At 51.8% G+C, this 27,778-nt stretch overlaps 1 protein-coding gene across 1 annotated transcript; it reads right to left on the bottom strand.

Annotated features, from left to right (window-relative positions):
* FAM118A (family with sequence similarity 118 member A) lies at nucleotides 1,854-27,226 on the bottom strand. Its single transcript, XM_018048898.1, has 9 exons — nucleotides 27,000-27,226; nucleotides 17,719-17,831; nucleotides 16,706-16,958; nucleotides 10,681-10,902; nucleotides 9,244-9,372; nucleotides 7,898-8,183; nucleotides 5,932-5,964; nucleotides 4,167-4,250; nucleotides 1,854-3,048 (listed from the first exon to the last, which is right to left on the bottom strand). The coding sequence occupies exons 2-9, from the start codon at nucleotides 17,763-17,765 to the stop codon at nucleotides 3,029-3,031; spliced, it is 1,074 nt and encodes a 357-aa protein (XP_017904387.1). The 5' UTR covers nucleotides 17,766-17,831; nucleotides 27,000-27,226; the 3' UTR covers nucleotides 1,854-3,028.

Raw genomic sequence — 27,778 nt, 5'->3', positions numbered from 1 at the left:
ACTTCTCAGCATCTTCTTTTCCCAACTATTTCCCTTTTTTTGGCCATATGGTGTGGCTTGGGGGATCTTAGTCTCCTGCCAGGGACTGAACCTGTGCCCCCTGCAGTGGAAGCACAGTCTTAAGCACTGGGCCACCAGGGAATTCCCTTTCCTATTTTCAGTCCAAGTCTGGCTGAGTCCACAGATACGTAGCCCAGGAATACAGCAGGCCCTCTCTGCACTGTTAGGAATAGGAAAGAAAGCTGCAGTTTTCAATAGTACTTCATTTCCATTTAAAAATGGAATTAAACAATTCTAAGGTACTGGTGGTTGGTGGTCTTGTATTTAAGGCTGTTTTGAAACGGCCCAAGCGCCATTTAATCAAGGAGTGGCCTCCTAAAGTAATGGAATCACTTTTGAACGTTATTTCAGGTAAACAAAATGCACTCTGTGCCTAAGAAGTCAAGTCACAAAACACTTGCCTTCTGTTCTCCATCAGCTGGTCCCTAAGAACGAGCCAGCAGGTGCTACTATACTTGTCCTTTGTTCCTTTTCCAGTGGTGGTGAGATCATCTAAACCACTGCCTTACTCCCCTTTGAAAGACATCACCTTAACACTGAACTGCCCCTTTGGTGCCACATGAGCTCAGTGTAGCCCTGATCTCTGCCTGGGCTCTTCTCTCTCATAACTTGGACTCATGGAGTGTCACTGATCCTTCAAAGTACATCATTGTTCTGTTGTAACGTACTATACCCGTACTCCTGAAAACCCTCATGCCATGCAGAAGTACACAGAACCTCAGGGTGATGGGAAACAGCGGCACCCCCCCCCCACCCCCGCCGCAAATAAAGAGGCAGGAGCTTAATAAACAGCTGGGTTTATACACACTAAGTAGTTAATACAAAATGTAAAAACTATTCTAGCTTGAGGCAGCAAACAAAGCCATACGTAGTCACTCCCTGACCCAGCCTTTCTGAGAGAGGAAACTGTAAGTTATACTTGTGTGCAGGTGTGCTAAGTCGCTTTAGCCATGTCTCTTTGGACCCAATGGACTGCAGCCCGCCAGGCTCCTCTGTCCACGGGATTCTCCCGGTGAGAATATTAGAGGGGGTGCCATGCCCTCTTCCAGGGGATTGTCCCGACCCAGGGAGTAAACCAGAGTCTCCTGCAACTCCTGCATTGCTGGGGGACTTTTTACCGCTGAGCCACCAGGGAAGCCCAAGTTATGCTTAGATTGCTTCTAATATATCAATCATGCAGGGATAAATTTTCATTTTAAAGTAAGAATCACAGCAGAACTGACTATAGATCCATTGATTCATTATAACAAGGCGGCCTGATTCTCAGTGTGGTGCTCAAAGCTTATCCTGAGCTGGCTCTCCCTTCTCCAGTTTTATACCCTGTTTCATGTCATTTCTATGCTTTATCATTGCTGCGTGCTCAATGGCTGTCATGTCATGTCCAACTCTTCTTGACCCCATGGACTAGCCCACCAGACTCCTCTGTCCATGGGATTCTCCAGGCAAGAACCCTGGAGTGGGTAGCCATTTCCTTCCCCAGGAGGTCTCCCCAACCCAGGGATAGAACCCACAGCTCCTGCGGCTCCTGCGTTGGCAGGTGGATTCTTCACCACTGAGCCACCCGGGAAGCCCAATATTGCTGTACCCTGTGTCTGACCAACTTCATATATGTTGCCCTGGTTGCATTTTATAAATGTATCAGTTTTTTAAAAGCCAGCTTAAGATGTTTGCTTTTCAAAAATATTTAAATATTCCAGGTACTCAATTTCACAGTTGAGTGACAATTCAAGGTAAAAATTCTCATTGAATACATGATACCACATTGTGTCATAACTAAAGAAAAGACAAGCAAACAGAGTTGAAGATAAAATTTTATTTCTGACCAGAGCAACATAAAAGATTTGTTTTCCATGCTTCAAAAAGGAAGGAGAAAAAGGTCTTGAGGAGCTCTCTGGCTTCTCTCACACTCCCTACACATCCCAAGTTCCTGTTTGCTGTTCTTCCCTTCCTCTAAACCTGTGGGGAGCTGTAACACGGGAGCCTCAAGACAGAAGCCACGCAGAGCCGGTGCCAGGGTCATAGAGCAACTCGGTGGGCACAAGTACACAGCCTACAAGATACCACGCTGTCTGCCCCTCATGAGCCCTGACGTTTATAGTGTTCTGACAAGTCTTTGCCAAGTCTTCACTGTGCAAATCCTTGAATATGGGCCGTGGGGAGAGGATTTTAAAGAGATAAGAACCGAAAGGGACCTTACCCCATAGAATAAAGGCTAGGAGAGGTTGGTATTTAAAAGTTTAAAACTTGGTCTTGTGCTTGACTTACGATTCGTCAGTATCTGTAACATGACGCACCTGGACACTGCCCTGTGCTTTTGAAAAGGCCTTCTGCCTCTTGGAGACTTCACTTCTTAGTAGTAAGTAGATTTGCCCTTCTTTAAAAAACAGACTAACTAAGATTACAGAACTCCAAAGAAGCCCCGCAGATCTACGCGTTCTTTAAACACCACCCTCACTAGTTGACTCGGTGCCTCCAGTATCCATCCATTCTTCAGTAGTTAACAATGTAACAAACATCAATTTTTTTCTACAGTAACATGTTTCCACACAAAAATTATAAAATTTAAGTGTCTAGTGTCTTATTTTCTCTTTGGCAACTACTGTTGCCTGGACAGTCTTTACTCTCCCCCTTTTATGAGAGGAAAAGGACCGCCTGACAGAGGCGTGTCACATGGGAGCTGGGAATACCAGGTATGTCCCTGCCCACCGCCTCGGTCCCTGAGGTAGCTGTCTTGTCAGTCCTCACACAGGATACCTGCTGTGTGCGCGTCACCTCACGAGCAGTTCAACACGGCGGACTCCCTCACCCAGCTTCCGACGGCACATACCCGCACAGCTCTCGGGGTATGTGATGGTTTAGGATCGAGAGAGCCTGTGTGGAGTTCTCTAACATTCGTCCTTGTTGGGGATGGCACTGTGGTTACAGAAGGCTGGTTTTCAAGTTGCAGCTTTTATTGGTTTTAAAGATTTCAAGACCCTCCAGCATCATCTGTTTCAACAAAAAGAAAGGAAAATCACATTAAAGTTGATCTTAAAAAAATATTTGCAATGGGATTTCTATTTCAGAAACTGTTTACAGTCTTATGTGCTAAAGACTTTGAAAATACCTCCATAATGGAAACAGTGGCTACTGTCTAAAAATGGCTTTCTGACTTATAAATACCATCAGGGGACAAAGTCAGTTATGACATTAGATTTGCAAAGCTCTGTGGAAATTTCAACCTGGGAATAGGAAGGCCACTCCCCTTCTTAGTGGGCTGGAGGAGGGGCAATTTCAACACACATCCAGCGGGAGCCTGTGGACTGGCAGGTCAGCATATGTGCACAATGGCGCTGCCTGCAGCTTGGAGAGGATGAACCTGGGTCTCACCCACACGCAGCGGGACAAAGCTTTCCATAAGGAAGACTAGACAGCGTTCTCGACTGGGACAGAGCCGTCTGGCAAGGAGGCTGCTGGTGTGGGCGCGGCATCCCCAAGGAGCCCACCCGCTGGCGTGCCCAGCGCTCTTGAGCAAAGCCCACCAGGCAGTGTGCTCTGCTGCCCAACAGGCACACACACCACCACTCAGAAGTCGGCCCGGCGGGGGGACAGCTGTGCACGTGCAGCAGCAGCTTCCAACTGACAGGAACAGTCACCCAGGCCACCCTTGTGCACACCAGCAGGTGACCGAGGAGCCCCAGACACGGGGAGACAGCAGCAGGAGAGAGTCTGCAGGGAAAGACTCTGTCCTGGAGGGCTGGACACCAAGGTGACATAAATCAGGATAGGGGCCGTCCCTGAGTGGTGAGGGGACGACTAAAAAAGGGATGAGAGCGGGGTGGGCAGGCTCTGGACAATGTCCCGTTTGAGCAGAAGGTGACGATGTGGGTGTATTCATTCCCTCTGTGAAAACTCACTAGGGTGACGGTACCCTTTGTGTACTTCTCTTGGGTTTTTCTTCAGAGACACACTAACTTAAACAGAAGATGTTTAAACTGGGTCTCTGGGCAGCTGGAACAACGCACACATCGCTCCTTCCCCCCCAGAGCCAAGGGACACAGCACAGTGACGGCCCACACCTTCAAGCAAGGCCGAGCTGCAGTGGCCCCGGAAAGGAGACCATGTACCTGTGTCTGACTGTCTGAGTTTCTTTGAAACTTCAATTCCATTTTCTTCTAACTTCCTCTTTGCACAATCCTGGCATGCATTCCCTGGAAGATGAAAACTTTTATTAAAAAGCTTATCTAAGAATGGCTACCATCGAAAAGAACATGAATAACAAATACTGGCAAGGATGTAGAGAAACGGGAACCTCACACACAGTTGGTGGGAATTAATCTAGTGCAGCCACTGAGGAAAACTATCAAGCTTTCTCAAAGACCTAAAAATAGGGTTATCATTTGATCCAGCAATCTCCCTCCTGGGTATATATCCAAAGACAACCTCCCCAAACTCTTAATTAGGAAAGATGCACGCACCCCAGTGTTCACAGCAGCAGGAGTTCAGCTGCCATGACCCAAAAGCAAGTGAATGCCAACAGATGAAGATAAAGAGTATGGTGTGTGTGTGTGTACACGTCTATATAAAGTGGACTACTACTCAGCCATAAAAAAGAAAGCTGCTATTTGCAGCAACATGGACTTCAAGGGCATTATGCTAAGGAAGTCAGACAAGTACTGTAGAATATTGTGGAACTTTAAAAATATAACTAGTAATACAACAAAAAATCAGACTCACAGATACAAAGTGAAAAACTGGTTACTAGTGGGGAGTGGGGAGGGAAGGACAATACAGGAGCAGAGGATTAAGGGGCACAAACTGTGAGGTGTAATGTAAAGTAAGCTCTAGGGATGTATGTGCGACACGATACAGCCAGTATTTTACAACTATAAATGGAGTACAACTTAAAAAATGTGAATTCACTATATTGTACACCTGTAACATATAATACTGTTATCACAACTATACTTCAGTTGAAGATTTTTATTTAAAAACCACATCTATTCTAGAATTCACCCTCCAAGGACCAGTTTGTAAATCTGATTTTACTGAAGCACTGACCAACTAATCCCTGTGGTTAGATACAGATGTCTATCAAGCTAGCGCTTTTTTCAAAACGGATGGTTCTGGGAATCAAGAGAAAGCAACTAAAACAAATGGGTCCTTTCAATACAAATAAGTTAGAAACAGAAAGCTGAGTGTAACTGTGTAATAATTCCTAAACCAAAGCCGTCCAGCATTAACCAGTTTCCACCTGTGGCCCTGCTGAGACGGGGAAGGAGCCCAGGGCTGCAAGGCCCCTGCTCCACTGACTGGAGAGAAGCCCCTTCTAACCCAACTGACTGAGCAAGGTGGGGCAGCCTGGCACAAAATCCACTCGGGGTGGACGCCGGGGCGCACCAAGTTCAGTCACAGCTTGTCAGTTCATAAACGGGCAGAGTGAGCCCTGTAAGAAGCGTATTCACATTTCAAACTAGTAGTAAATAAATAGAAAAATTTACATGAACACTTAGAACCTTTGCAATTAAAATGTCTGAAGAGGATGAGTCAAAAATTAACTATTAATACATCTTGGACCAAATGGTATGATACAAATACACTCTTCCAGTTCCTCTGGGCTCTAGGACAGGACATTACTCCTGGCGCCAGCAGGTGGCCCATCCGACAGAGCTGAGCCCGCAGTTGAAGGGCTGTCTTTTTAGCCCCTTCATGGTGGCAGGGACCCTCATGAAGGTGCTGCTATTCGTCCTCTCTGAGGGGGCTGTCCTGACACAACACGGGCTAAGTATTTAATGTGAGAAACACTTCTCTGATTATTTTACAAGTGAGGACAGGAAGACAGTGAAATGTATAAAGAAAAACCAGGCTGGTGAAAATCAAGATCTGCTTTACCCAACAACGTGGTGCTGTCCACTCGATCGGCATCTGGAGAAGAAAGGAAAACAGTCAGCAGAAGCCGCTTGACAGCTCTCCCTCCTCAGGCCACGGTGGAGCCAGCGGTGGAGCCGGGCAAGGCTGGCTCTGGCACAGGGGATCCTGCCCAGCCTGAGGTGCGCTCGCCACACGGGGCAGCTGGGGCTCACTCCTGACCCTCCTCTCCAGCCCGGGGCCGATGTGAGGGCTGAACCCGCGGCGTGCGACGGCCCTGTGCCAGCCAGGCACCGTCACAGCTGCCCCTCCCTGCTGCCACCAGTCCACCCCCCGCTCCCAACAGCAGAAACACCTCAAGGCTGTACCCACACACGTGCTCAAAGACATAGCCACAGATTCTAAGTCCAAACGACCTTTAGCCCCCGGCAGCCTGTCAGAGCCGCTCAGCTGCTAGGGTCTGGGAAAGGGGCCTGAATGGGGACAGGAATCCCCTGCCAAGAAAGATACATGCGGGAGGGAGCCGCAGATGAGGTCCTTGGAGGTGAGGGGTGGGGGAGGCAGGAGCTGCTGCCACCCCCGCCACCCCCACGTCAGCAGGTGGGCCTGTGTGGGGTGCCCCGAGGGCACGTCCAACTCTGCTGTCAGTCCAGGACCCCCAATCCAGCTTCAGAACACCTGGGCATCTGAGTCGCCTCTCTGAGTACGTCTCAGCAGCTCTAAAGTCATCTACTTAGTAGCAGTGGATTAGTTGCCTAGTTGCTCAGTCCCGTCTGACTCTGCAACCCAAGCGACTACACCCTGCAAGATCCCTCTGTCCATGGGATTCCCCGGGCAAGAACACTGGAGTGGGCTGCCATTTTCTTCTCCAGGAGACCTTCCCCACCCAGGGACCAAGCCCACATCTCCTGCACTGGCAGGCAGGCCGATTCCTCACCACGGAGTCACCAGGCAAGCCCAGCAGCAGTGGGCACCGTGACTAAAGCGAAATAAGGTCAAGGACATAGAACTCACAGCAATGTGCAACACGGCAAGTGTCAGCTCCCTGCTCCTTCTCTTAGTAAAAAACGGCCACTCTAATGACACTTTCATTAATGGAAATTCAACTTATATTGGCCCGTTTTGCTAATTACTATCAATTTCAAAAAGGCCTAGTGGGAAGAAACTAAGCTGCCAGATTATCCGTGCATCGCGTTTGCATGATCTTCGCATTGTCTAGACTTCAAGTTCATAGCTGGTCATGCCCAGGCAGCTCTGTGGTTAACCCACTTCCACCACCTGTGGGTGACCATGTCTGGTCTCCTATTACAAGGACACGCGAGCCCACACAGACCTCTCCAGGTCTGCCGTCATCCGTGTTTTATGATGCAGACCCCAAGCCACGAGCTGCCCTGACGGCAAGATGACCAGCTGAACAAGCGCTCACGTATCGTGGCAACTCCTGGTAGATGATCAGCTCCCCAGAGGAGGGCCGAGAATTATTTAAAAGGGCTGCTGCCTTCAGCAGAACAGGGAAAAGATGTTATTTGAAAAAGGAAAGTCTTCGTGGAACTGTTCTGTGCTGCAGCAGTTGTAACTATTTAACATGCAGTGTGACAAGATAAAGGTGTGAGACAGCTGCGGGTTGTCAGGAGCACAGCTGACGGAGCTGGCGGGGCAGCTGTCTTTCTTGGTTAAGGTAATCTGAAGCAGGGCATGTCATCTGAAACAGGAATAGCCATGTACAACTATACACACACTTTAACTAAAAAACTCAATTTACAGACTATTACTACCATGCCAATAACCCCAATCTTCTATTTTTAGTACACAGAAACATTTTTTTTAAAGACAGAAGACTGGTGAATCTAATGGTGTGTAAAATTCTCAATTTTATTTATTTTATGGCATGTAATTTTTATCTATAAAAAGGGGCAAAAAATGGAAGAATCCTATTGGTTTTATACATTGAAAAGTGAAAAAGCAAACAAGCCACCCACACAAGCCATACCTGGACTTCGCTGTTTGCAGATCTGAGCGGTGAGGTCCTGCACGTACCCTGGGAAGTAGTCGAAGCAGTCCCCATAGGACACGACCTTGATGCCGTGCAGCAGCATGTCCGCCTGCTGCTTGAAGAAATGGTCCTCGCTCTCCTTGAGCACCAGCATGTAGTGCTCCAGCTCCACCTTGTTGGGCACCGAGTACAGGAAGAGGGCCTGGAAGATCTGGTCGCGCAGCGTCTCCCCGCAGCCCATGAACAGGAAGGACTTGGTGCGGTACAGGTTCTGGAGAACCTCCTGTGAAAGCACCAGCGAGACTGGGCTCGCCGACCGGGAGCGGGCCCTCCCAGCGCCAAGCTACCCGCGTGCCACGCTGAATCGTCGCTGCTCCCCGGAGGGCCTTTCCCGAGAGCCACAGGGGGGCAGAGTGAGGAAGGCAGAGGGAAGAGAGGGGGCCTCGTCCTGGGAGCCAGGCTGTCGGCCAGGCCCCCCGTCAGCGCTGTGCTGCCCAACCCGCCCCTGCAGCCAGCACAGCCTCTCAGTTCACATCCTCCAGAATCACACGCAGTTTAGAATGTTCAAAACATACGGTAAGGACATGGAATTTTTTTTCAGTTCAGTTATGTGCACATACCTAATCCCTGGAACTGACCTGTCTCAATGGATGGAGGATGTGAACTCCGAGGGGAGGGCCTGGTTTGCGGAGGGAGGGCAGGGGAGCTCGGGGGCGGGGGTGGTGGTGATGGTCACCTGAGGGTGGGCACAGAGGATCGGGCAGGAGCACAGCGCTGCATCGCTGACCCAGACACCCAGAGGGGCTCAGTGTCGGCCAGGACTGCCCCTGCCTGCCCACGGCCATGCCAAGGCAGCGGGGGCCCAGCCCGACACTCGTCACTGCCCCATGCCTGGGGAGCAACAGCCACACCATGAGCTCCAGAGCAAGTCAGTGAGGACCCCCTTGGCTTCTAAGTGCATAAAAAGTGAGTTCACAGAAAGCCAAGAGGCAGTTTCGCCACACCCTCTTTTGTCTACGACATCAAAAAAGCCCTGCAGAGAATGAAATTCAAGGTTTTGAAAGAGACTGCTAAGTAGAGAAAGGAAAGGAGGTGCGTGGATGGACAGAGAAGAGAAGCAGGGAGGGACGGCAGGAGAAGAGCGTTCCAACCGTGGCGGGGCCTGTGAGTCGCCCTCAGGAAACAGAGCCGTGTCCCTGGGCAAGAGGCTCGCTCGAGTTCATGGAGCCTCTGTTCAAGGTGCCCAAGGGGCGGGAGGCCTGGACCCTGCTCAGTCCACCCATGGCTAGCAGCCCCCACAGAGCCCCAGGGGCACAACCAGGGCCAAGTCAGGGAGGGCGTACCATGACCTCTGGGTCTTGAGTGACGTCTTTATATCCTGAAGGGTCCAACACCATCCCGCAGGGGTCAGTGTATAAGCCGTGGATGTGGAGCACTCCATACCTGATGTTCCCCCGTGCCCACTGAAGCACCTGGCGAAGCGCAGACAGACAGGAAACACAGGCTAAGAGGAGAGCACCTGAAGACGCTTGTGGTTTCTCAAGCCCACCCTGCCGTGTAAGTAAGACAGAGGCCCTGATGTATTATCATCTCTTTAAACCTAAGAGAAATTCAGCTGTTAGGACTCGTTTTCCTCGTCCTGCCATATTAGAAAGAACTTCTCCATTTAGAGACCAAGACGGTTACACAGAAAATATCTTTAACATTTTATATAATAACAAACGGCCAAGACTGATGACTTTAGGGAGATTATGGAGGCTTTCTGTTCTAAATCACGTTATATTTTAATTACTGTTAGGCATACATTGATTTTACGCCCTGAAATATATATACATACAGAAAAAATGAGTCATCAAGGAGCTCTCTCCTGACTTCATATCAAGATACACAAGGAAGGTCCTGGAGAAGCTGCATGTCGTGTGCATCCCTTTCATCTTCACACCGGGGACCTTCCCAGTGCGCCGGACTGACCCCTGCAGACCAACCGACACTCGCGGGCAGAGAAGCCAGAGAAGGCTCCCTGCCATTTGCAGCTGATTTCTAGAGGCTCAGGCACCACAGTGAGCAGCCCCATGGACGGGAGCGCGTGGCTCAGACGTGGAGCGGGTCACTAACGATTTGGGGGAGCGTGCAAACTGGAGCCCCAGCACGAGGCGTCAGCTCGGTGGCCCTTGGCGTCCCTGTGTGAGGAGTGGGGCTGGGACCGACCCCACGACCCCCACGGTGAGGGAGGAGCAGGCAGGGACGGTGTAAACCTAAAGGCACACGCACACGGGAAACACAGCTGATACGATGGAACCATGGTCAACCTCAGTAACGGCAGAAATAAAAGCGTAAAATGGGCGCCCGTATCCAATGGGAGAGATGCACGGAGTTGGGTTTTTAGCAATGCCACAGGCTGGCAAGATCAGGAAGATGGATTACCCTCTCACAGCTGTGCTGTGTAAGCGGGGAACCTTTCTGGAGAATACTCAGGTAATTTATACCATCTGTCTTTAAAACAATCATACCCTTTGACCCTAACATTTTTCTAAGAACTTATAAAAAGGGTAAGAATTCCCATTGTAGCATTATTTATAATTGTGGCAATATGCTCACAATAATGATAACCTCGTGTCGTATGAAATTCCATGTAAAACCACACTTCTGAAGACGGCTTTGTGACAGGGAGACGCTCCCAGGGCGACAGTCAAGGAAACGCTGCACACACAGACTCGGTGCGCCTCGCCATCGCGGCACGGGGCTCCCTCGCAGGCCCGCCACGGGCGCCCGCCCCGCACCTTGGTCTTGTCCTTCAGGTCCAGCGATGCCATGGGCTTGCCCTGCTGCTGCCCGAAGAGCTCCAGCAGGTTGTCGTAGTTGGTGGTGAGGACCAGCGTGCCCCGCTCCATCAGGCTCAGGATGGACTGCAGCACTGGCGGGTTCTGGATGTGCTGCTCCAGGTCGTCGAAGACCTCCATCAGGCAGTCCTGGAAGAAGCTGGGCTTGGCGTCGCCCGTGCGCTGCAGAGAGGAGGCCCGGGGTTACAAGACGCCGTGTCTCCACCACCACTGAGCCCCAGGCACGAGGGGATAGTCTAAGTGCCAGAGAGACGCCTGATGCCTTCAAACTGTGGAGCTGGAGAAGCCTCCTGAGAGTCCCTTGGACTGCAAGGAGATCCAACCAGTCCATCCTAAAGGAGATCAACCTTGAATATTCATTGGAAGGACTGATGCTGAAGCTGAAACTCCAATACTCTGGCCACCTGATGCGAAGAGCTGACTCACTGAAAAAGACCCTGATGCTGGGAAAGATTGAGGGCGGGAGGAGAAGGGGACGACAGAGGATGAGATGGTTGGATGGCATCACCGACTCGATGGACGTGAGTTTGAGCAAGCTCCGGGAGTTGGTGAAGGACAGGGAGGCCTGGTGTGCTGCTGTCCATGGGGTCGCAGAGAGTCGGACACGACTGAGCGACTGAACAACAAGAGAGACAGCAGTCTTTTTTACAGAAGAAAGGAAACTGCTGACCTCACAGAGGTCATTAAAACCCTGGGGCAGGGAGACTGTGCCAAGATGCTGGTGGAATGTCAGCAGCAATCAACACCGACAAAGAGCAGAGAGAAGAGGCTGAGCCCTGTGGGCGAGAGGGTGTCCGGGTCAAAGAGCACAGGGAGGGCCACTGATACAGGACTTTGAGCCCAGAGCCGAGGAAGAGGTGGCTCTGGAGAGGGCACGCCCAGCAGGGACGAGCCCGCGCGAGGGCGCCTGGCACAGGTGGGGTCAGACAGGTGACCCGGAATGACACCCCGCGGGCCCCGCAAACCTCAGGGAGGCCTGGGCTCTCCCTCCTCGGGAGCCACAGGGGCCCCGGGCTGGCAGCGGGCATCCAGTGAGGGACAGTGTGTCACGCGGCCAGTGCTGCAGAGCCCCCAGGGTCAGGAGCGGGACGGGCCCAGGATGCAGCGGGCAGGCTGGGGGGCCGTGAGCAGAGCTACTCAGCAGGGCCGCTGGGCAGGGCCCACGGGGAGGCAGGCGGACCCCTGAAGAACAGTTTGGGGTGCTGGGTGAGGAGGCCCACGTGACCCCGGGGCACCCCAGCCAGCCTGGCCCTAAGCCTGTGGCAGGCACGCACGAGAGCCTGCAAGACCCACTGCCCTCCAGGCTGTACCCATCCCCCGGCTCGGGCTCGGGCTCCTGCTGCCAGACGCTCCGATCCCCACCCCCGTTTCCACGGGCCTGCCCTCAGGGAGCCCCACACCTCCACGCTCTTGTGTGAGTGTTCCCCTCCTGCTCCCCTGAGAACTGGCTTCCACGTCCCCGGCACCTCACTCCTGACCAGGGAAGACCTGGCGGAGTCTGCTCACTGCCGTGCCTCTCAGCTGCGCATGCCACAGCGCACGTGGGTTCACGCCCAGTGTCTGCACGCCTCCATCACCTCCTCCGGGGACCTCCACACCCCAAACCACAGCAGGACCAACAGCCAGCCTCTTTCCAGAAGTCCTCCATCTGCCCGACTCAGCACCGTGGCTCCCGGGAGGCTTCGCCCCACCAGGACCCACCACCACTAACCCCATCTCTCACTCCCCCACCGGCCTACCCCACCATGGGCTGTCACGACCTGAAATTACTCCTGAAAACGCCTGCAACTTCCCGGCTCCGCTGGAATCCCCACGCAGAACTCCACCCCTGGGAAAACCGACTCCCCACTCACTCCACGTCCCTGCTCCCAACTAGCTGAACACGGGAGAACACCACCTCTCTGACTGGCCTTACTTTAACTCTATGGAAGTGCTCAAAAACAAAGAAGTAGAAAGGATAAAGCCCCAAACACTCATCTCCTTGATTAACCTTGCATCAGAGCTGCCCCTCCATGAGGGGACGCCCTCGCCCAAGGCCCCAGGCCCAGCCGCAGCCCCCAGCCCTGCCCCTCTCCCTGCCGAGGGGCCTCGGGACAGCAGACTACTCTGGGCTCTGCGGCCGGTACTCGGCTGTCTGCAAGCATGACCGCAGCCCTAGACAATACGTAACTGGACGCAGAAGCTGGTTTACTCCAACCAGCAGTAGCCACCCCGCCCATGATGGGAGCTGCCCCAGGTTTAACACTGCACCCACACCTGGCACCATCACCCAGCTGAAGCGCCTCCCAGACTCTGGTAAAGCCACCTCGGGCCACAGGGCAAATTCTGGCTGATGCCGCAACAATGTGACTGGTCTGTGGCACGCCAGACCCCGCAAGGAAGGACGCTCGGCCCTCCTCCCCTCGCCCCCCGCCGGGACGCTCACGTCACGTAGGCAGGAGCCGGGCAGCCGGCCTTGGGCACGAGGTGGAGGCCGCGCGGGCGGGCGGCAGGGCAGCCTGCGCCCCGGGTCTGCACGTGAGCACATAAGGCTGCCGGGCCAGGCTGCACACCTTCTCCGGGCGCCGGCTCCATTCTCTGCCCTGCATACTCCTGCATCTCTGCGCCCCAAGGCAGACAGCGGCTGCGCTTCTTCAGACACGGGAGAAACGCGCCTCGGACGCCAGGCCCCGGCCAGGTCCTCCACTCCGCGGGCAGCCTGGTCGGGGTGCCCCAGCTGCGCCCTGTGGGCGCTCCCCCGCTGCTGCACCAGCCCGGCTGGCTCCGGGCACCACTCAGGGCGTGTGCCCCTACGCCAACCTCCTTCCTTGCTGGGTCCTTTCCTGAGGAGGCAAAGACGCTCTGTCCTCTCCCTGACACTCTGGAGACGCACCTGTCGTGTGAGGAGGCGCGGCTGGCCTGCTCAGGCCCAAGCAGAGCTGGCGGCCATGGCCTGCGCTGCACCGGGATGAGGTCACTGGGCCAGTCCCCAGAGCAGCCCGCTGACCTCCCTGGGACGAGCTCCCTCGCCAGGCTCTATCTGACATGGACTGTCTTTGGGGCCCACACGGTGCCTGGGACCCCCATTTAAAGGGTCACTATTCTGATGAACTAAAATGGGCTGGAATGGGTGACTTTACTCAGATGACCATTATATCTACTACTGCGGGCAGGAATCCCGCAGAAGATTTTAGAAGAAATGGAGCAGCCATCAGAGTCAACAAGAGTCCAAAATGCAGTACTTGGATGCAATCTCAAAAATGACAGAAGGATCTCTGTTCATTTCCAAGGCAAGTCATTCAATATCACAGTTACCCAAGTCTATGCCCCAACCAGTAACTCTGAAGAAGCTGAAGTTGAACAGTTCAATGAAGACCTACAAGACCTTTTAGAACTAACACCCAAAAAAGATATCCTTTTCATTATAGGGGACTGGTATTCAGAAGTAGGAAGCCAAGAAACACCTGGAGTAACAGGCAAATTTGGCCTTGGAATATGGAATGTAGCAAGGCAAAGACCAGAGTTTTGCCAAGAAAATGCACTGGTCATAGCAAACACCCTTTTCCAACAACACAAGAGAAGACTCTACACATGGACAATCACCAGATGGTCAACACCGAAATCAGATTGATTATATTCTCTGCAGCCAAAGATGGAGAAACTCTATACAGCCAACAAAAACGAGACTAAGAGCTGACTGTGGCTCAGATCATGAACTCCTTATTACCAAATTCAGACTCAAATTGAAGAAAATGGGGAAAACCGCTAGACCATTCGGGTATGACCTAAATCAAATCCCTTATGATTATACAGTGGAAGTGAGAAATAGATTTAAGGGCCTAGATCTGATAGAGTGCCTGACGAACTCTGGAATGAGGTTCCTGACATTGTACAGGAGACAGGGATCAAGACCATCCCCATGGAAAAGAAATGCAAAAAAGCAAACTGGCTGTCTGAGGAGGCCTTACACATAGCTGTGAAAAGAAGAGAGGCAAAAAGCAAAGGAGGAAAGGAAAGATATAAGCATCTGAATGCAGAGTTCCAAAGAATAGCAAGAAGAGATATGAAAGCCTTCCTCAGCGATCAGTGCAAAGAAATAGAGGAAAACAACAGGATGGGAAAGACTAGAGATCTCTTCAAGAAAATTAGAGATACCATGGGAACATTTTATGCAAAGATGGGCTCAATAAAGGACAGAAATGGTCTGGACCTAACAGAAGCAGAAGATATTAAGAAGAGGTGACAGGAATACACAGAACTGTACAAAAAAGATCTTCACGACCCGGATAATCAGGATGGTGTGATCACTCACCTAGAGACAGACATCTTGGAATGTGAAGTCAAGTGGACCTTAGAAAGCATCACTACGAACAAAGCTAGTGGAGGTGATGGAATTCCAGTTGAGCTGTTTCAAATCCTGAGAGATGATGCTATGAAAGTGCTGCACTCAATATGCCAGCAAGTTTGAAAAACTCAGCAGTGGCCACAGGACTGGAAAAGGTCAGTTTTCATTCCAATCCCAAAGAAAGGCAATGCCAAAGAATGCTCAAACTACCACACAATTGCACTCATCTCACATGTTAGTAAAGTAATGCTCAAAATTCTCCAAGCCAGGCTTCAGCAATACATGAACCATGAACTTCCAGCTGTTTGAGCTGGTTTTAGAAAATGCAGAGGAACCAGAGATCAAATTGCCAACATCCGCTGGATCATGGAAAAAGCAAGAGAGTTCCAGAAAAACATCTATTTCTGCTTTATTGACTATGCCAAAGCCTTTGACTGTGTGGATCACAATAAACTGTGGAAAATTCTGAAAGAGAAGGGAATAGCAGACCACCTAATCTGCCTCTTGAGAAACCTATATGCAGGTCAGGAAGCAACAGTTAGACCTGGGCATGGAACAACAGACTGGTTCCAAATAGGAAAAGGAGTACGTCAAGGCTGTATATTGTCACCCTGCGTATTTAACTTACATGCAGAGTACATCATGAGAAACGCTGGGCTGAAAGAAGCACAAGCTGGAATCAAGATTGCTGGGAGAAATATCAATCACCTCAGATATGCAGATGACACCACCCTTATGGCAGAAAGTGAAGAGGAGCTAAAAAGCCTCTTGAGGAAAATGAAAGAGAAGAGTGAAAAAGTTGGCTTAAAGCTTAACATTCAGAAAACAAAGATCATGGCATCTGGTCCCATCACTTCATGGGAAATAGATGGGGAAACAGTAGAAACAGTGTCAGAATTTATTTTGGGGGGGCTCCAAAATCACTGCAGATGGTGATAGTAGCCATGAAATTAAAAGACGCTTACTCCTTGGAAGAAAAGTTATGACCAACCTAGACAGCATATTCAAAAGCAGAGACATAACTGCCAACTAAGGTCCGTCTAGTCAAGGCTATGGTTTTTCCTGTGGTCATGTATGGATGCTAGAGTTGGACTGTGAAGAAGGCTGAGCACCGAAGAATTGATGCTTTTGAACTGTGGTGTTGGAGAAGACTCTTGAGAGTGCCTTGGACTACAAGGAGATCCAACCAGCCCATTCTGAAGGAGATCAACCCTGGGATTTCTTTGGAAGGAATGATGCTAAAGCTGAAACTCCAGTACTTTGGCCACCTCATGTGAAGAGTGGACTCATTGGAAAAGACTCTGATGCTGGGAGGGATTGAGGGCAGGAGGAGAAGGGGACGACAGAGGATGAGATGGCTGGATGGCATCACTGACTCGGTGGACGTGAGTCTGAGTGAACTCCAGGAGTTGGTGATGGACAGAGAGGCCTGGCGTGCTGCGATTCATGGGGTCACAAAGAGTCGGACATGACTCTCTGAGCGACTGAACTGAACTGAACCGATTCTGATGAACTGAAGGACTTCTGGCTCATGAGCCCAACTCATAGAGACATTTAAGCCCTGGATTCCTGGTTTACCAGCCTGACCCCGAGCCAAGCTGCCCCAGGGAGTCCGGCAGCACTGACCTGGAAAGCACTTACCGGGGACATCTTCCGGATGAGGTCATGGGCGACCACCAGCAGGTCCCCGTCCTTGGTCACCTTTCTGCGGAACTCGGCCACGTCCCCGGGGTGCAGCACCTCCAGCTGCTCAGCGGCCTCGATGACGGCCTCGATGCAGCTCCTCCAGGAGCACAGGGCGGGGATCCCCGGGGCCACCGCCGCGCTGACGCCTGTCCCAATGACCAGGAGCAGCTCCTGGGGCTGTTTCCGGATGAGGCTTTTTAAAAACTTTCTGCTTAAAAAGAAGAGAGGGGAAGAATGAAAGCCAGCATGGAAGCACGGCCACCGCGAGGGCAATGCTGCAGCCCACGAGCATCCGTGCGGTGGCGGGTCCAACACAGCCCGTGCTGGACACACGCCTCGCACCCCCACACTGACCACAGGGGCCTGTGCGCTGCTCTTCACATCCATTTCCTTTTCTGCGCATCCGTCTCACTGGCTCAGTCCGCGTTCCATAAGGGATGTGGGGACAGTACTGTCTTGTCCATCTCGAGTCCCCCATGGTGTTGATAAGAGTGACGTGTGTATGTAAACAAAGAAGCTCAGCAATTTAAATTTCTTTAAAACTGCTAAGAGCTTGTAAATACAAACTATGACGATAAATGATCCCTGATTATACGCACAGGAAAGGAAATCCCTGGCAAAATGCAGGTCCTCCATGACCCACTCCCCAGCAAGCACTTCCTCCTGTGTTACTTCACGGAGGCACCACCCGCCCATTTATCGTCAGAGCTTTCTTTCCTGCAAAGCGCGACACCTCCAGCCTTAAGAGGTGACCCTCTGACCCCCTGCAGCTTGGTGTGGAGGCCAGGTGACAGTGGCTTCCTTGGGCAGACAGAGAACTGTCTCCTGGGATGTCTCTTACATTGAGGCAAAGGCCCCTGAGACCATCTCCTGACCCAGTATTACTGGGCCCCGCAGGTACTAACTAACACATGAGATTTGCGGCGGAGGCTGTACACCCGTGTGAAGGTACAGTCGACGTCATTTACCTTGATTTTTGTTCACTTCTATTTGTTGTCTTTTCTACTGAATCCATGTGTGAGTCCTAAAGGGATTCAGAGGCAACTTCTACCTCCCAGATGAAAGTCCTTTCATCAGTACTCTGGAAGAGAGATGAGGCTGGAATTAAAATCAAAGGCCCCAGAGCTCTCTCTAAAGCAGAATTACTGAAAACTGTCACATACAAAAACACAATCCAAAACGGCCCCTGAGCCCCTGCTCCTAATCGTGTGACTTATCAGGCCAGGCGCCCCGAAGCCCGACTCTGGAGGGAGAAGACAGGACAGGGAGTGTGGGGGAGGGGGCGGTGCGACGGCCCAGGGCCGGGCTTTGTGCTGTCCCTGCACCACTCGGCTGCAGGACCACTTCTGGGGACACGCCTGGCCACACTGAAACCCAGCCCAAAGGAACAGTCCGAGTCCAAGGTCAACTCTTAACTTACATAAAACAGGACTCTCCAACCAGCTAGGTCTCTATTGCCAAACAATCTCTGTATTCTACCACCTTTCCAGAATCATACTGCCTCCGCCAATTCTATACCTAATATTTACTGTAAATAAGGAAATATACAGAAAAAGAAAGATTAAAACACCCATAATCCTACTACCTACATGCAAGGACTGTTAGCATTTGTATAGTTCCCTCCAGATTTTTCACTTTAAAATGTTTACATCGTTCGAGACCATAAGTCATATCTTACTTTTTCATGCATTTTAAGAAAAGCATTTCCTTATGTTACTCAAAACTATACATAAAGAGAAAAAACTAAAGGGAAAAAAAGAAGAAAAAAAAAAAAGCTGTTCTTAAATACAAGTGTTACAGCAACATGCGCCAGCCTCTATCCGACTGCGAGACCATCAGGCTCTTCACCCACCCCGCCCCTCCCCGCCAAGGCAGGACATCGCTGGAGCTCTATGACAACCACCTCTGCACACAAAGCTTTTATCTACTTTGAAATGATTTATTTAGGAGAGATTTCTGACAAGCAGAATTGCTGAGTTGCAGCGTATGAACCCTGTAAAATATCAGCACATGCTGCCAAAATGCTCTCCAGAAAAGTGGTCAACAGAATGCCTAAGTGCCTGCTGGGCACAGCCCAACTAGCACTACCTGAAAACCACCCTTCCACATGCGTGATCTTTTTTCCTCCCCCCTCATTCAGAACTGGGTCACTAAAAATGATTTTCAAGGAAACAAGGCTTAATCAATCTAGGAGCATCGTTAGACTTTAAAGAGGATCCTAAGAATATCCCCTGAAATGGACCCAGACCTGTGCAGGGCCCTGTGGGCATCTCCGACCCTGGGCAGAGGGCCCAGTGGGCCGGGCCTCCAGAGGCGCCAGGGGCCTTCCCCAGATGCTGGGGCGGGCCTGCGGGTGAGCTCAGTGCTGCCCCCTGGCGCCCACCCCCGTGCCCGGGTGCTGCTGGGCCCTAACTCCTCCCGAGTCGTCAAAGGTCAGCTTGGTCCGTTTTTGTTTTCGCTGCTGGATATTTTCCGAGGAAAGGGGAAATACTGAGGTTTCCCACTGTGCCTGATAATCCTAAGTATAAGCGACCTTGGGCCCCAGCCTGGCGATTTCAGTGACTGGCCTAGCTCTTCACCAGCCCTCAGTGTTAACAGCTACACAACAGGAAACCTTGCTAACAGAGCAAGTTCTGCAAGCTCGGGAACCTCTCAGAGAAAAAGTGCTCAGGACTCAAACTCGAGTCAGAGAGCTCGGGCACCACAAAGGCTTTCCAACGTCCCCCCTCAGGAGGGAGCTCAGGGTCCTTCCCGCTCCATCCTACGAGAGGAGTCAATTCCGAGATGCTCACCGGCACCTGGGATGGAGTCTTTTATCTCACCCTGCTCTACACGACAGTTTAGAATATTGTCCGAACAGTCACTGGGGGCCCAGTGACTGCAGAAGTCACATGCCCTAAACTGTCACCACTGTGGAGAACTCTAGAAACCTATCTCCTGTTCTTTCGATTACTGTTCAGCTGCTCTTGGTGCTCCTTCATATGCAAACTGAAACCCTAAATGCTACTTGTGCACTTCTGCAGAAGAGTGCGAACCAATCACACTTCTGTGGGCTGGACTTAACTCCAAAATGAAGTGATTTCCAAGTTTCCCTAGAAAACAAACCATCGCTGCGGGCACTGAGCGCTTCGGTAACAGGCGAGGGCGGGTGCTCCTGGGCGCCGGCTTCTGGCTTAGGCACTCAGACCTCGCCCTCCTCCTGGAGGAGGAGGTGATGCAGGCCTGGAGCCAGCTCCCCAGCACGTCCAGGCAGATGAGCCTCCAGACTCGAACGCTGCCAGCTACCTTTAAGGATCACACCCACCAACACAGGAAGTACCCGATCACATTAAGTCTCAACACAGTAACTCTGCAGTGATGAATTGCATAGCTGCCCATATTTAGACATTTACAGTTCATTGTAACACTACATGTTTAAAGACATTACCTCATTTCCTGTTCTTTCAGCAGCATGATTACCAGAGCCAAATCCCACAGTGACTTTAGAAAGTACCCCAATCTCGCCTTGTTTTTAAACCCAGGGCCAAGCAGGAGATCTCTGCAGCACTGAATACCTGGATCCTAGAAGTCTCCACAGGACAGCGAGCCTCTGGCACTCCTCCCCCAACCCCAGCATCATTCTCTAAGCCCATCAGCTTCCAGACTACGATGGTAACAAAAGCCTCCAAAGCCTCCAGAGACCTTTCAGGAGCCGCATCTTTCGGTTTCCCTGGTGATCATGTCGTCACCACAGTTTGCAGGCCCAATGCCCAGTCATCATAGCAACCCATTCCTTCTTACAAGGACCTAACAGCGTTTTCTGAGAGCAAAATCCGGCCCCAGCACAGATCTGTATAAGCAGTTCCTGTCCTTTTTATCCAAAGTCATGAATAGAAGTTTGAATAGGATATTTTCTGCTTAAATTTGACATTATGAGCATTTTATGAATGAACTTCAGAGTAGTCAGAGACCTTACTCGCTGAATGTCTATGCTCCACCCTAAATAAACGTTCATCGGGATCTAACGCAGAACACAGCAAACCACACACACCAAACTAGCTCCTCGGAGCCAGCAAAGCAGCCCGGCTTCCCAGCCCCCTAACTCCACGTGCCGAGTGAAGCCCTCCCCTCCCTGTGCCCCCGGCCCCCTGGCCCCAGGACAGTCAACCCCTCGCACTGACGCCGGGATGGTCATATAAGTTCTTTGGCCAACGGGATGTCGGCAAACAAGCAAGCAGGTGTGTGATAAACACACTGACGCTGGAGCCTGCTCTCCTGGAGTGGAACTCAGCCTCGTTCACCCGGGTCTAGCCTCCAGGACAGCTACCAATAGAGAGCAACACCAGCTGGGCCAGCCAGAGTCCAGCTGAGCCTGGCCCAGGTGCTGACCCCTGAAACACTCCATACATCACCAGAAAGAGGAGAGGGACGGGCAGAAGACAAGAGTATCAAGATAAAGAGAGAAATGAAGAAAAAGCATGAATCAGTGAGTGAACGAGTCACAGTTTTGAGGGCGAGGGAGAAAATGCTTGTCAAGGACAGTATTTTATTACAAGTTGTTGTTGTAGTCGCTCAGTCGTGTCCGACTCTGCGACCCCGTGGACTGCAGCCCACCAGGCTCCTCTATCCATGGGGTTCTCCGGGCTAGAATAGTGGGGTGGGCTGCCATCCCATCCTCCAGGGGATCTTCCCGACCCAGGGACAGAACTGCGTCTCCTGCACTGGCACACAGAGTGTTCGCCACTGAGCCCCCAGGGAAGCCCTTTATTACAAGCAGCATAATAAGAAACTTAAAATCACTTTCTATGACAAATTACACCTTCGCTCAAGTACAAACCATGAAACAGAAGTTTCAAATCTGTGGGATCATGAAAAATATCCCTGGAAAAAGTCAATTTTTTTCTATAAATGAATTATCACATGGCTCTTGAGCTGTATAAAGGAGCAGAGAGAGAAGTGGGCATGTGGTAAACGTGCTCAGAATACATTCCTTTTACACAGGAAGGGACGGAACATCACAAATATTCATGAAAATCTCTACATGTTGGCTTTGAATTCATGTTCCCAATCCAAAGGGTGATGGAATAAGATGCCCCCAGAATTTGTGGGGAAAAGTCACGCCCCTTTGACTACTAACAACTTGATTCTGATGAAGGCCTGAAGAGGCAACGCAGCAAGCTCTTACCCTCAACATCCCCGCTTGCTCCTGTTACCCAAGGCGTCCACACTGAGGAGTGACTTCTATGCCTGCTGACCTCAGGGGACAGCAGGCCTGGAAGTGACACCTGAGTGTTATCCCTGTGTGGTTCCTAAAGATTGGAATGTCCTTACAGGAGGCCAAACCCGGTGACTACACCCAGGTGGGTCCGCAGGCCTCCGGCCACAAAGCAAGCTCTTCCCGTCAGCTGCTGGCAGAGCACCTGCCTCACCTGGCCGTTAGCATCCTCAGGCCCTTCAGTCTAACCTGACTCCCACAGACTGCCTTTTTCGCAGCAATCTGGTTCCCCCAGCTGACCTGGGAGGGGGCCACAGAAGCAGAAATCACTGGGCAACAGGAGGAAGTTTTCAAGCACTAATGAATTATCTGGAATCTGCCTGACAGAGGTTATTTCTGACGAGTTTGGCTGGCCTAATTAGGTTCACCTGAGCTGAAAACGAGCTGCAAAAGGACAAAAACCAAGCTTCCAGAACTGCAAAGGAGAGGCCTGCCCTGAAACCACAGCGCCCAGGGCCACGGTGGAGAAAACAGGATCCGGAGACCAGAAGCACCACTACTCTCTGAACCTCAGTTTCCAAATCTGTCAAAAGGGAATGCCGTCATCCCCATCACTGACTGGATGCTCCTGAAGATTTTAAGCGAGCCAAGGACCTGAAAGGCACGTAACCTGAAGACGTTTATCTACTACCGTCACCATGCGGGCAGCCAGCTCTCTCCCTCAGCATCCGCAGGCTTTCACTTTAACTCTGCTTCTCCACAACGACATACTCATCTAATCTGGACTCTGGTGAAACCGGACCGCTGGACCTAGCCATTACTAGTCAGAGGTCTCCAGGATGAGCTGTTTTTTCCCACCGTTTCAGGAAATACAAAACCTCAATTTGAAAACATGCTACTTAACCAAACGCTTTTTATTCAGTCGACATAAACTGTAGAAAAAAATTCTTATTCTGTAGTGATCGAAACGTGTTCGTTTGCTTCTTGAAAGCAACTCCAGAGTAGCCTGGGCTCATCTGCTCAAACCGAGAAAACAACAAAACCCACCACTAACGAAAAACGTACAGGTCACCATTTAGTTCAAAAAGCAGCGCTAATTATTGACACCTTCTACGGCCGTTAGATCCAAGGGCAAACACTAAGCACTTACAAGCACGATCTCATTCAGAGCTCCCCACGACCCTGTGACGTGGCTCTCATTACCTCTCACCTGGCCAAGGCTGACGTAAAACCCTTTCAAGAGGCCAATCACCGTGATAAATGTACTCGTCCCAGTTTTCTCCAAACATCAGTGCGGCTCAGATGGCAAACAAATACACCTGACCTTTTACTAGGAACACTGCCAACAGCTGAAGCGTTCGCTAACAGTCTGTCCATCGGATGTGACATGCTGTACAACTCAAAGAGACATGTTACTCAATAATAAGCCAATAATGGTAAAAATGTACCAGTACAGAGGCTAAAGGCATGCTGAACCACCAGCATTTATCCATCCCAAGAGGAATAAAAGATGTTCTATTAATAGAAAGTAAACCTCCAGTGAAATCTAAAATTATAAAATTGCAGAGCTGGAGGAGTCTTAAAGGTTCTGGAATGTCAAATACCCTACTTTACAAATGTGAAAATTGAGACTGAGAGACAGTGTCTTGGTAAAGGTCCTCCAGGAAGTCAGGGGACAAGCTATACTCACTCCTGCCCCAAGTCCCATAATCCTGCCACTATCCCAGGCACCACCTGGTCCACTGTGACCCCCAAAGTTCTCATAAGGCACTAATCTGTAGCTCTTTTTACTACCAAACCTTCACAAATATCAGGGCTTCCCTGGTGGCTCAGATGGTAAAGAAATCTGCTTGCAATGCAGGATGTCCTAGTTGGATCCCTGGGTCAGGAAGATCCCCCGGAGAAGGAGATGGCCACCCACTCCAGTGCTCTTGCCTGGAGAACCCCATGGATAGAGGAGCCTAGCGGGCTGCAAGGAGTTGGACACGAATGAACAACAAACACTTCCACTTTACAAATATCAAACCACAAAGCGTGGCTGGTCTGCAGGTTCACCTGTTTCCTTGCTCCATTCATTTTCCAGGAATGCTGAAGGAAACAGCCACCATCAGGAAGATTCAGAGGCAGCAAGAAGCAGCCTCGGGCAAAACAACCAGCTCACAAGAGCTTTGTTGGGTCCCTGCCTGTGGCTTATCACACAGTTGTCTGTGTTAACTTTAGCAGAGACAGATAAGGAGGGCTCAGCCAGGAAACAAAGCCACCTCTGGAGAGGACTTCACTCTCCCAGGAAAGAGACCTGGAGGCTCTTTGCAGGAGGAAGTAGGATCCAGCCCAGAGTTCAGTCCTGACAACCGAGTGTACCGGCTGAATGACTTCAAATAGGGGTCAGTTCCTCAGCTTCTCCGCGCTGTGCATTTCCTTTACCTTGTATCTCAGGGTTGCTGGAACATGACAAAAGCTAACATTTAAACTAGCAAAGCCTACGACAGTGTGATTCCCCTACACCCGTGCAGGCAGTGGGTATTCCTCCTGGGTTTATTCACTTAAAATTAAATAACAGTTAAATTCAATTCCTCAGTGACACTAGTCTCATTCTAAGCTCCTTAACTCCACGCAACCCCACGGTCGAGTTTACTGGAGGGCACCAACACAGAACATCGCCATCATTGCAGAGACTTCTGCTATCATACTGGGAGTCTCCCTGCCCCTCACGCAAGCCCAGACCTCCACAAAAGTCGTGTGCCTTTCTCTTTTATATCGCTCTCTAGTCCACACCCTCTGCCACGCCTTGTGGTCCGCTCAACTTCTCTAGACTTCTGACAGCCACCCTGCTTCCGGTTTCAGCCCCTCTGGTCCCAGTCTCCAAAGTGACATTTCTGACAGCACATCTGAATTCTCAGGACCCCCACGCCCAGCTAATAAGCCAAATCCGCAATCTGGTTCCACTCCTGAGACCCAGCCTCTCCTCCCCACCCGCCCACCCACTGTGCCCCATGTCCATCTTCCAGTCTCAGGCTGGACTCACCCTGACACACACACAGTCACCCTGATGAAGTCCTAGGTGACCTAGAGGCAGAGGACCAAACCTCCCCTAAAAAGACTAGCAAGTTCCCAACGCCAGTCCCCAGGCAGAAAACTGTGGGCTGAAACGGGAAGAGCAGGACTGGTCTTTGGGTCTAGACTTGACGAAGCCAACCATGCGTGAGGTCCTCGCTGGCAACACCCTGGTCCAGGTCACCTCCCACCTTTCCTGTGGTCTTGCTCCCTCCAACCAATTCTCCCGCACCAGACGCAGCGACTGTTCAAAAACACAAAATCTATTTTCACTCTGCTCCTCAAACCCCTCAGTGGGCCTCCCACTCCTTTCCAGCACCAAATCCTCTCTGCTGTACTGAGTTGCCTCAATCACGTGTGACTCTTTGTGACCCCATGGACTGTAGCCCGCCAGGCTCCTCTGTCCAAGGAATTCTGCTGGCAAGAACACTGGAGTAGGTTGCCATTCCCTTCTCCAGGGGATCCTCCTGACCAAAGGACTAAAGCCGGGTCTCCTATCTTGCAGGCAGATTTACCACTGACCCACCGGGGAAGCCCCCAGATCCACCTGCTTTGGTCCTGACCCCCTTGGCCCACCTCTTTCCTGCCCCTCGCCATCACACTCTAAGCTTCCCAATTTCCTCCATTCCAGTCTTCCCTACTCCAAACACCTCCCTCACTCCTCTTGCACTGATCAACGCCCACTTTCCTTCAGCTCTGAGCTGGTCTACAACGCACTCAGGGGGACAGTGAAAGCAGTAATTCAGGAAAGGGCCAAGGGCATGGGGCCTCAAGGAACAAAGCTGGATTCTTCTCACTTCAGATTCTAATTGCTTGAGGACCTTGTTCATTAAGGTCTTATTCCTCCAGTCAGAGGCTTCCCTGGGGGCAGAGTGGCAAGGAACCCACCTGCCAAGCACTAGACTCAGGCTCAACCCCTGGGTGTGGAAAATCCCCTGGAGAAGGAAATGCAACGAACTCAGGTATTCTTGCCTGGGAAATCCTTCGGACAGAGGAGTCTGGCGGGCCAGTCCAGGGGGCTGCCAAGAGTCAGATACGATTTAGCAACTAAACCACCACCACCACCACCACCTTTATCTTGATCCACCCCAAGCCCCTCATCTACTTAGCTCTGCCTCCCTCCACAACACATCTGTTCTCTAGGTGCTTCTGTGGGGCCATATGAGCCTCAGCAAAGGGCATTAAAAGTTAAAGACTGTCCTGCTTTGGCCTCAGTTGCAACGGTCAACACAGTGCAAGTGCTACAGCCTCTGCCCGGCCACAAAGGGCCATCAGATGACTCATTATACACCTCTACTTCTTGTATACTAAGAATTTACAAACACCCAGGAACTCTTTCACAGATGCCCGATGGGTCCACAGACAGCAAGTTTGAGAAGCCCAGCCTCCAGACCTGCGTGGACAGGGAGCCAAAAGGGACTGAACCTCAAGGGCAGGTGCTCGAGGGTGGGGACGGCAGTCTAGGGATACGGGGTGGGTGGCTAAGGAGAGACGGCATGGGGGGTGGGGGGGAGCTTCACGGCCCAGGGGGTTTCTGAAGAGGCCTAGGGAAGGGAAAGTGAGGGACAGTCGCTGGGGTCCTGAAGGAATCTGGGGAGGTTTCTGGAACTGAGGATCCTCGGGGGTCCCGGGACCCTGAAGCGGCGGCAGGGCCTCAGGGGGTCTCGGAGTCTGGATTGGGTAGAGTCCTGAAGGGTTTCTGGCGAGGACTCTGAAAAGTGTAGGGCAAGAGGTGGCCGGCGACCCCCACAGGGTCTCGGGGGCCAGGGGTGTCTAGAGGGGCCGGGGCGGATCCCGGGGGGTCTTCGGGGCTGGGGTTCCCGAGAAGGGTTGGGGGTGCGTCTTGGGCACCGAGGTCCGTCGGGGTCCTTCAGGCGGCAGTGGATCCCGAGAGTGGCCGGGGGGTCTGGAGGGGCAGGGACGGGTCCTGAGGGTCTCGAGATCTTGAGGGGACCTCTCTCCACTCGGCAGCCCCGGGCCCCCCCCCGCCAGTCAGCTCACCCCACGGTGCCTCCTCCGGCTCAGCGGGTCCAAGTCTCAGGGAGCTCCGGGCGGCCTTGCGCTGGGGTCGCCTGGCCGAAGGCGGTCTGCGGGGAGGGCGACAGCGCGCGCGCCAGAGCCGGAGCCGAAGTCGGAATGGGAGGCGGAGCTGGAGAATTCAACGCCGCACCGCCCTCAGGCGCCGCTCCAACGGAGGCCGGCCACAGCACGGCCGCAAAGCCTTCCCCCGCGCGCCCGCCCCCGCCGCGCGAAGGTTCCGCCCCGAAACCAACGGCCCCAAAGCCGCAGGCCCCGCCCCTACCTTTGGCGCAGGCGCAGTCGAGTGCGCCGGGAGCGCGGTTCAGTTCAATTCGCTCAGTTGTATCCGACCTTTCGCGACCTCAAGGACTGCAGCACGCCAGGGCTCCCTGTCCATCGCCAGCTCCTGGAGTTTACTCAAACTCATGTCCATTGAGTCGGTGATGCCATCCAACCATCTCATCCTCTGTCGTCCCCTTCTCCTCCTGCCCTCAATCTTTCCCAGCATCAGGGTCTTTTCAAATGAGTCAGTTCTTCGCATCAGGTGGCCAAAGTATTGGAGTTTCAGCTTCAGCATCAGTCCTTCCAATGAACATTCAGGACTGATTTCCTTTAGGATGGACTGGTTGGATCTCCTTGCAGTCCAAGGCGCTCTCAAGAGTCATCTCCAACACCACAGTTCAAAAGCATCAGCTTTCTTTATAGTCCAACTCTCACATCCGTACATGATTACTGGAAAAACCATAGCTTTGACTAGACCA

The sequence above is a fragment of the Capra hircus genome, chromosome 5, assembly GCF_001704415.2.
Source record: "Capra hircus breed San Clemente chromosome 5, ASM170441v1, whole genome shotgun sequence".
Lineage (NCBI taxonomy): Eukaryota > Metazoa > Chordata > Mammalia > Artiodactyla > Bovidae > Capra > Capra hircus.
Note: the sequence above shows the minus strand (reverse complement) of the source record. Positions and strands in the feature narration are given on the sequence as shown.

What these genes read in the sequence shown, in the direction of transcription:
- FAM118A (XM_018048898.1), bottom strand. Translation starts at nt 17,765, where the DNA reads ATGGATTCAGTAGAAAAGACAACAAATAGAAGTGAACAAAAATCAAG. An exon ending in ACCTGAAGGACAAGACCAAG is followed by an intron (nt 9,373 to 10,680) that starts GTGCGGGGCGGG and finishes GCGCTTCGCCAG; the next exon opens with GTGCTTCAGTGGGCACGGGG. An exon ending in CTGCAAACAGCGAAGTCCAG is followed by an intron (nt 5,965 to 7,897) that starts GTATGGCTTGTG and finishes TTTCTTCTCCAG; the next exon opens with ATGCCGATCGAGTGGACAGC.